General features: G+C 37.4%; 1 protein-coding gene across 1 annotated transcript in view; it reads right to left on the reverse strand.

The window, feature by feature from the left end:
- ARHGEF38 (Rho guanine nucleotide exchange factor 38) overlaps positions 1-8912 on the reverse strand; it is a 138549-nt gene extending 129637 nt beyond the window's left edge. The window contains 1 exon segment of the mRNA XM_017862983.1: positions 8573-8912. Within this exon segment, the coding sequence (XP_017718472.1) occupies positions 8573-8768 (196 nt within the window). The 5' untranslated portion in view covers positions 8769-8912.
- Positions 8913-10342: the final 1430 nt, after the last annotated feature.

Here is a 10342-nt window from a genome sequence, read left to right on the forward strand (position 1 = left end):
AAAAAAAAAAAAAAAAAAAAAAAAAAACTTTAAACAACAACCAAAACCACTATGGAGTTAATATGCTCAGAAGTCATGGTTTTCAAACTTTTAAGCAGAACCATTCTTTCCTGTTTATCCAAACCAGCGCAAATTCAATATTTAGACACACAAAACACACACACATACACACAAACAAGTACTTTCTCTTTTTTCTTTTTTTTAATTTTTGAGACTCCAGGCTGGAGTGCAGTGGCAGGATCTCAGCTCACTGCAACTTCTGCCTCCCAGGTTCAAGTGATTCTTGTGCCTCAGCCTCCCGAGTAGCTGGGATTACAGGCATGCACCACCACCCAGCCAATTTTTTTTTTTTTCTTAGTAGAGACAGGGTCTCACCATGTTGCCCAGGCTGGTCTCAAACTCCTGGGCTCAAGCGATAGACCCACCTGGGCCACCCAAAGTGCTGGGATTATAGGCACGAGCCACCAGACTCTGCCTGTATGGGAAAGAAACTTTTAGACAGACAAAATGGCTAATATAAAGGCCAGGGAACAAAAACAAATTTTACCATAAGTTCCCAGCAGCTAAATACAGTAAATGGCTTGTTTTTATCTGGGAGGGGATATGTTTTTATTCTTAAGGAGAGTCAGCTTTCCATTGAATAAAATCTGGATGGCACTGAGAGAGGTAAACAATGTCTTCTTCAACGATTTCACAACAAACACAGAAGGAGAAATCTGTGATGGCTTTTTGTAGGGACATTGGAGACGTAACATTAAGAAGCATTCAGGAAAGACAGTTTCTGTGAGGTGCTATAATGACTCACAATACTTAGAGTAGTAGCTAGATGACATGACCTTTAAGTTTTCTTCTTTAAGTAAGAATTGTATGTGAGTCTAAGATTGCATCCTCTATCGGGGACTTCAATGCAGGTATCTTAGAGTATTCATTTATACTCTGATTCATTAATCAAGAAAAAAATTGTTCAGAAAACCTTGGACAAAGGTTTTTAATCATAGCACTCTGTGTTCCTGCTGCATTTAAGTTATGACTCACAATTTAAGCTGACTTCACAGAATTCTACTGAAATATCACCTACCCAGATAAAAAGTTGCTTGTTTACCCCATACAACTCCATTCTTTTAATTTGCAAATGTATTCCCTCCTCTCATTGCTGTAGAATAGGACTCTCAGTTATTCTGATAGATATTAAGTTTTATTGAGATGCAAATAAATGACAACAAGCATAAAATTAAAGAAAGATGAGATTCAGTGTCAAGATACTCAATGAAGCAGGAAATGGAGATCATTAAGCTATTACTATAAGACAGGTTTGCTTAACATACCTTTGTAATTTTGTTCCCTGACAACTAAACAAAAAATGTATTTATTAAACAGTGACACTCTGGCAGGGACATGCCACTATAAGTCAAAAGAAAGAATATATATTCCAAAGTGAAAAACAGCAAGTTAAGCTTTATTATGGTAGCGGAGAAATGTCATCACATTACAAAACATGTGCTGCATCCATCAAATGGCTTTGACTTCTTAGTAAATCATATGTATAAAATACCTACTGAGTCAACTAATTAAATTCATTCTATTTTGCAAATATTTCAAGCGTGTGACATCTCAAACCCAAGGCATACCACCTGTTTTTCTCAATGATAAAATCAGAACTGAAAAGACGAGATGTTGGGATTCAGTAACAGTGTATGTGACAGTGTCTGGCTAGCATAGTTCCTAGCAGATAACATAACATTAATACTCAATCTCTCCCTTCCCTTGCCTTCCCTCGTACTTTCACAACCTAGTGTAGAAGAAGGGTTATATCCTGAAATAGATTACAGTAAAAACCACACATAGCTGCCTCCTTTGTGGGACCTGCAGCAAGGATACAGATAGAGGCCAACATACCAAATCTACATATTCAAAAGTTATAAATCAAGCTGGCAAACTATTAAATAAAATGTGATATATCCTTCTGTCTTGATAAATATATTTTATAACAACCTGAAAGGCCAATTTCTAATTTAGATTTCTCATATTCCTCAGAGTTTTATGCCAAAATTTGGCAGGGGGCCATGGGACACATGCATTCCTACCCAGTCTTGAGGCTTGAACCCCCCTACTCTTCTCTCTACCAGCTTTCCCACCCAGAGGAACCTAGTAGGCATGGTCTGAACACTCCAGCATGATTCAGCTCCAGAAACACCTCCATAATCAATTGTCCCTTAGGCCTAAGAGCATGCACACCAGCAACCACAGTTTGCCCTTGAGAACATGGGATAAGAAGAGGTCCAAGCAAATGTTGGAGCCAGTACTGAGACCTGTTGAACAGAAAATTCCACAGTCTCAGATACAGTCTAGAAGTGAAGGTAGGACTCCCAAATAAGCCATAACTTTGAGTCTTAACTGTTTCTAAGAATGATATTATTTATAAATTTAGCAACTCTTGTAATAATTTTACTTTTATCAAGAAATCAATATTCACAAAGGTACTGATGCTAACACGATTATGGTATCAAGAAAAAGTAATTCTATAAACAGAGATTTTTTTTTTCTTTTCCTGTGTCAACAGAAACAAAGATGAATGTAGCTTGGGTGCTTTTCTCCCATCTTTTCTCCAACTATATTACTATTTTAAGGTATATTTCTATTCATGCTTGCTGCTTGCTTGGTTTCTATCTATCTATCCCCTTCTCTCTCTCCTTCCTTTCTTTCATTCCTTCTTCCGCTTGGTGTCTCATTTTGATAAACTCGTAATTTTTATAAACAAACAAAAAAAGCACAACTAGAAATTGTGTTTGCTACTTTTAAGAAAGTTACGCCTAAAGTCATATCAGTCAAACATAGGAATAAATTTGCTCATCACAATGTGGTAGTAGTAGAATAGCTCAAACAGTCTCAATTTCTGTGACTCACACATTATTTGACACAAATGGTCCTTCTAAAAACTGCAAGATGCCTCTACTGAAAAAAATAGGAAAGTAAAATACCCTGCTTTACACTGGTTTCTATGCCTGAAGTAAGACAAAAGTTACTGAGTTTTTAAAGCGTCTTGCCTTTTAGAAAGATTCGCCCTTCAAACTATGACACACACCTATTTGTACTGGTGTCACATTACTGATTCAAATACTTCCCATTTCACTATAGAGTGTATGAAGGCAGATAAAGGGGAAGGAGCTACTCACTAATCAAAGAACAGACACGAACAAAAAGGGTTTGTAGCACTGGGATAGAAACAAGCACAGGAAGCTGGACAATTTGTTTTACTCCATTCTTCATTTGGCCTTGAACAAAACTCAGCAAGTCTTCCCGTGTTAATTTCTGCTTCCTGACAGACTGTCTATATTCTTAAAAAACATTTTAAATTAAATGGCCTCATAGTCTTACCAAGTCTAATTTATTATTTGAGCCTCTTGTCCCCACATGGCACAATATGTTATTTTGTATAAAGTTCATACAGTAGGGTAGTTCATCTTTAGCACCATAGTAAAACAACTTTGGGCATCATAAAGATAATCATTCTTAATGAGAATGATACAATAGCCTTTGCAAAAAAGGTACCACAGACCCACCATGAAATGGAGAAGTAATTTTTGCCTTGTGTTACCAGCAGTGGTAATGGGTAGTAGCATTTTACCCATATATTCTCACCTTTTCATCTGGTGTTGGATAAACAAAAATATGCATTGGCCAGAAAATGAAACAGAAGTTTAGTGTGGCCATAGAGGATAAAGGTAATCGACCCGTCTTGGTTTGTTTGGGCTGCTATAACAAATATTATTGGAGACTGGGTGGCTTAAGTTTATTATTTTTCACAGTTCTGGAGGCTGGAAAATCCAGAATCAAGTTGATCTTGTTCCTAATGCAGAAGATCTTATTCCTGCTGAGAGCCCACTTCCTGGTTTGCACATAGCCACCTTCTTGTATCCTGACATGGCTGAGAGCAGAGAGAAGCTAGCTCTCTCTCTCTTGTCTTTTTTTTTTAAGGGACACTAATCCCATTCACAAAAGCTTCACCCTCAATACCTTATTACCTCCCAAAGACCCCACCTCCTAATACTGTCACATTGGGGATTAGGTTTCACATAGGAATTTTAGAGGAACACAAACATTCAGTCCATAGTAGCCATACTGAGAGGAAACCTATAATGTCAGTGACATAATTCATATATGGTTTTCAGAAAAGACTCCTGAATGTTAGTAAACTTTTGTTCTTCAAATTTTACAGTAACTTTCAATAAAAAGTCTAATCATTGCAAAAAAAAGTGTCTCAAGTACACACATGAACACATACACGTACATACACGTATATCTATATCTACATACTGGATATATATATATACACACACATACACACATGTGCATAAGCACATACACACTTCTGTGTAACTATTTAAATTAGGCATATTTCAAATGTAGAGGTCATGTATACAAGTATTTATGAAACCCTGAGTTTTTACAACTCAACCACTAAATTTCTTGCATTTAGGTAATTTCTATGGCCCCCAGTAGAATGGAAATGAGGAATCAAGCTAGTGGAAGCTAAGTTGGCTCTTGTCACAAATAGAAGAGGAATTCTTGTAATATGGTTGTTGTGTGCTCTGAAAGGTCAAGTTGGGAATGAAACAGGCTTCCACTGGGAATTACTTGTTATACAAATTCTGTACATTTTAATCTCTGATGTTCATTTAACTGAAGAATCATCTTTCTGATAGAAACATGTGTCCCCACATATTTAGATACATACAGTGGCTCTTATTTCAGGCCTTGGTGCCTTTCTTCACAGCAGTTTCCTGCTTGGGCCTGATCATTCAAGTCATTTATTCTATTTAACAGTTACTGAGTGTTTACTGTATTATGGGCTGCTGAGATGAAACAGTTAAGACAGATAGGGTTTCTTTCATGGTGTATGGGAGGGGAGAGAGAGAAAAGGGAGGGGAACGACAGTCAATAACAGGTGATAAACAAGGAAACAAAAACAATTTCAGACAGAGCTAAATCCAGAGAAGAGGTTAAAATGTCCTTCTCTTTCCTGTACCTTCCCTCATCCCTACCCTTATCATCCTTTAGAAACACCATTTTCTGACAACCTCCTTCATGCAGTCCTGAATAGACCATTTCCTCCTTTTGTGGATCCACTGATCCCACCTCCACTTCTATCGTGCCACTTTATTGCATTTATTTGTTTACCTGTCTTATCTTTCCCAACCAGACTTTGAGCCTCTTTGGAGTAAAGGTCAGACATGTTTTCTTAATGATTTTGTAGTTGTAATTCCTGGCACATATTCTGTTTTTCCTCTTCATTTTAACCCTCAAGACACAGCATATAAAACATTCAATAAATGTCAATTTACCAAACGTGTATGATTTTATAATTTGTATTCTTTCCAATGTATCAAGTGCCTTGAGAAAAATTAATTTCAAAGAACAAGGTATAACATATTCAATAAATGCTAGTCAACTGAATTAATCTGTTCAAGGAGTAAAGGAGCCTAAGGGTAGCCTGTCTGTTATTGTACAACTCGAGGCTTAGTAGGAATGACTATGTTGATGTGATCACAATCTTCTACAAAGGTTTTAGTATGTCCTCGTTGGAGCCATGTTCTATCGTTTTAATTCAGCCAGTGTACCATTTAAAAAATTGTTTTTACAACTTAAGTTTCACGCTATTAAAGTGATGTGAGGAATTGAATTGAGCAGATAGACTATGTATTATGAGTTAAAAGACAAGCTCAAGAACGCCAGAGAAAGATCTTACGTTTTCCGGAACCCAGAGAACTTGCTTCCCCAGAGAGTTAGGACAGTGAATTTTACTCAAGTAATATAGCATTGAAGGACAACCAATTAAATAACTAATTAAATAACCAGCTAAATAATTTGAGGAATGTGGTGTTGCCAGAAATTCCAGTATTTGAAAGCACTCTTTGACCTCACAAGAGCTTTAGGCCATCTATCCGAGGGCTCTAACCATTCCAGGTGTTTATTCAGTGCCTCCCAGGGACTACCAGTTCCAAGAAAGGGAAAGGAAAAGCCCTTGCATTTGAATAATAAAGAGCTTCTTAAGGTGATTTAGGACTCATCTGCATAATAATGGGTATTGTATAGGCCACAGAACAAACACACAGAACTGATTGCTTTGAACATTAATGAGAAAATGCCTTCCCTTGTTCCCAAAGCTGTTCTAGTCGAACCATGCTAAAAGCTCTATCAGGCATTCAATAATCAGACTTGGGTTTTTTTAAGGGTTACATTTTTAAAATGTTACTTATCAGGAGGCCAGTCTATCTTTATGGCTTATGTGCTCCTCTATACTTCTTGGTGATTTTTCTCAAGCACAGACTAGAAGTATGCGTTAACTCCTGAGTTTTGCCTTCCACCTTCAAAGACTCCAACAGAGCACAGGAAAGCCACAAATCAAATGAAGTGCATAAGAAGCCTGAGGTCTTCTGCAAAGTAACCAACCCATGTCTGCTCTATTGTGTGGTCATAGACTTATTTTTTTAGGTAAATTTAGTAAGCAAAAATTTGTCAGTAGCAGAAATTATTTTCTATTTTTATTTTGCTAATAGAGACTCTGATAGATGCTGAATTAGTGAAACTCAGACAGAAAAAACATGTCATTAGGGATAAAGCAATGGGCTTTTCCTGAATTTTAGACGTGGTCTCTTTATCAAAGGACAAGAAAGAATTGAAAAAGAGAAATAAGGTATACAAACTTCGATTAATATTGGGCAAGTTCTGTTTTATCATTATGGTAGCCATTATTCCTAAAATTTGTCAGCCAGTATACTAGATGTTTTATGTAATTATCTAATTTCAATCTCCCAACAACACTATGTGGCAAGTATCATTAGTCCCACTTTCACAGACAGGAAAATTGAGGCTCAGATATTTAAAGTAATTTGCTGAAGTTTTATTTGGTAGTAAGTTGAAGAACCAGGATTAGAAACTAAATGTGTATGATTTTAAATTCTCATGGTACCTATTCATCATGGAATACTACATACCCATAAGAAAGAACAAAATCATGTCCTTTGCAGCAACATGGATACAACTGGAGGTCATTATCCTAAGCAAATTAATGCCAGAACAGAAAACCAAATACTGTATGTTCTCACTTATGAGTGAGAGCTAACCATTAGACATACATGGACATAAAGGTGGCAACAATAGATACTGGGGACTACTGGAGTGGGGAGAAAGGCAAGGGCTGAAAAACTACCTACTGGGTACTATGCTCAGTATCCAGGTGATGAGATCATTTGTACCCAAATCGCAGCATCACACAAAATACCCATGTAACAAACACATACATATACCCCCGAATCTAAAATAAAAGTTGAAATTTTAAGACATCCATTCTTTCCAATGTATCCGTTGCCTTCAGAAAAATTAATTTCAAAGATTAAACAACACCCTTCCTCATTTAAAAAAAAAAGTATTTGAGGATAAGTTTGATGCTGTGCTTTAGTCCTGAACTACCAGTACTTTTTTTTAATTTTTAAACATTAACTTATAGTAATAATTTTTAGATTTAATTTAAATGCATTTAATGTAACTTATTTAACTTAATTAATTTGCATAACTAAATCTAAGCTCATATTTGTGGAAAGAGATTTGTTAAATATAAGCATGTCCTATCAGTCTTTCTGACCTCATCATAGTTTTTAAATACAAAATGACAGCTCATGGTGGGATGATGAGAGTTCAAACACACCTTGTGCTAAAAGCAGGAGAGGCAAGTTCTGGAGGACCACATAACAGGTACTGAAGAGAAGACATAAAATGCTGCCCAATATCAGCATCAAAATGAAATTTTACTAGAAAAAAATGACCTTCAGGAAACAGAGGAGAGAAAGAAAGGATAGATAGGACAGGATATAGATTAAGGCCCTGAAACAAACGATGTGCTATTATAACTGCGCCAAATTATCTTAGTACCATCACAAAATAAACTGAAGTTATTTCCTCAAATATCATTCGAAATAAGCCTCCTAAACATTTCTTACCATATTTGAGTATTATTCAATTTACTCAAAGGAAATGATCACCTAAGTGAATTTCAGCAAATCTTGTTATACCGTCTCTCTGACTATAACATTCCTTCTTTTTCATAGACACGATTATAGTTTCATGCCCCTATTTAAGATAACCACAATCACAGTTCAGTATAATTACTTAGATAGATCTCATGGTGTAATATCACATATCTACTCATTGAGATGAACAATCTTTTGTAGGTTTCTGAATTATTTGCTTTCTAGTGTTTCCCACTTCTTAAGTTGGGTAGAGAAGGGAGAAGAAAAGAAGAAGGTAGAAGGAAAATGATTACCCTCACCAGGAAAAAAAAGAAAACCCCAGCAATATTAAGAGTAATTGAGAATTGACTCTTTAACATTGAATCACATAATACAAAATTTTTCCTATAATTTATAGGTCACATTTACTTTCATCTTATTTTGTGGGAAGGAGAGGTGGTATTTGATTTTCTCCTCTGCCTTGTGTGTTTTCTTTGCAAATGGAAACGTAGCAGAAATGGAGCAGGGAGTGCAGTAACTGGGACAATTGATTTCTTTTTGGTTACCTTGTAATTTCTGGTTGTATTCGGTCCTGTCAGATTGGCTCCTCCTCAAGGTGCCAGAGTGGTCCCCAGAAACATTGCTCTCAACCACAGTGTCAGTCTTCCTTCTCTCCAACATATAGAGTCTGGACCTCAAGAAGGCCAGATTCTTTTTCTTGGTGACCATGTTTTCTTTCCCAGTGACTTCTTTGGGCTCCATATGAGGCAAAGACAAGCTTTAGAGGCTCGCAGGCAATGACTGGTTGCTAAGGCGCCTCAGGGTGAGGGTTAAAGCCACTAGAATGACGAGTTTATCTGCCCCCTTCTAACTAAACTGCTTCACTCCAGGGTTACCTGGCTGTGACTGCCACCTCTACGAAGTCCCAGAGCTCCACCCACATGAGGTCATTCTTTTTTAAACCTAGAATCCAACAGGGGAAGCTGCCACCTGTTACCTGAGAGACTTGCAGCACAGAGCTAGGCAAAGCAGGGACTGCGCTGTCACATGCTACTGAAGCAAACAAAAATCCCATTGTGTGGGGTGAGGGGTGGGGAAAAAGGAAAGTGAACAAGGTGAGGCAGTGAGGAAGGAAGTACATGTTAGCATAAACCGCTGTTTATGGGTTTAATGTGTGCCCATGGGTGTGTGCAGGTGCGCTCAGGACACTGTGTTGTGGTCTGCTGCCTGGAAGCAGACTGGGGCTTGTGCGTGGTTTTTGGCTAGAGTTACTCACAGGTGACCCACGGAGTCAGTGCAGGGGCTATAAGAATTTGCATTTGCATCATAACAGTGAGTACAGAATCATTTTCAGTGATTACTGTGCACACTCAAATTTATGCTTCTGCCTGTGAATGTTGAACATTCGACAATTATTTATTAAAAACATACTTGCCAAACCCTGATCCGCATTCCTGAGGAAATAAGGATTCACACGTGAGAGTCATCTGGCAGCAGGCAAAAGAAGTGGAGGGGAATGCCCATAGAGGCCTAGAGCCTTTTCAGATTTCTCACTCTCCACCGGCTGCCCTTGCCTGAAATTAATCCTTCCATGGTCCCACCCTGTCCTTCTATGTTCTGGTCCTTAGGAAAATAAGCCCCGTGTCAGGGTTCAATTTCTGTAAGATCTTTTCCCTGTCCCTTTCATAGATGTAGTCCCAGAAAAGGGCATCTCACCTTGGGAATATAAGAAGAGGAAAAATGTTTGACACTGAACAGGCACTACACTTCTAGAAAGTAGAAAGGATAGGGCAGCTGTTGAAAGAGAGAAAGGCGAACAGTGATAGGCCTTTTCTTTATTTTTTTTTTTTTGAAGTTGTTTTTCCTCATATTTCCTGAGATCTCTCAAGGGAGAAATTCTAAGAAGCTCTGGGAATGTGCTGAGTGCTCTGTATGCCTTCATTAAGGAAAAGAAAGGCCCTAAGGAGGAACATGGATTCTCTCCTATTGTAAAGGGACCACGAAAATCCAGCTCTGTGCTGACCAGTCTGAATCTTGCATAACTTCTGTTAGAAAAGATTTATAAATGAGGAGAAAGATGTAAAAGTCATTTCCCAGCTCAGGCTGAATATAATTTACATAATTATCTTAAAAGATAAATGACAAATCTTCACCCATTAAGGAGACATCTATATATAGCTTGGCGTATTGAATGGCTTTTATTTAATATAATTGATAGTCTTTTTTGAATAAATCCTCCCAAGTACATTTAACAAATACTTTTAAAGGCATATTTACCTCTAAAATATAAAAGGATTTTTTTGGATTTATGTCAAAATGCCTCAGTTGTGTTCTAA

This window comes from Rhinopithecus bieti, unplaced genomic scaffold (assembly GCF_001698545.2).
Source record: "Rhinopithecus bieti isolate Rb0 unplaced genomic scaffold, ASM169854v2 scaffold_64846, whole genome shotgun sequence".
In the NCBI taxonomy this organism is placed as follows: domain Eukaryota; kingdom Metazoa; phylum Chordata; class Mammalia; order Primates; family Cercopithecidae; genus Rhinopithecus; species Rhinopithecus bieti.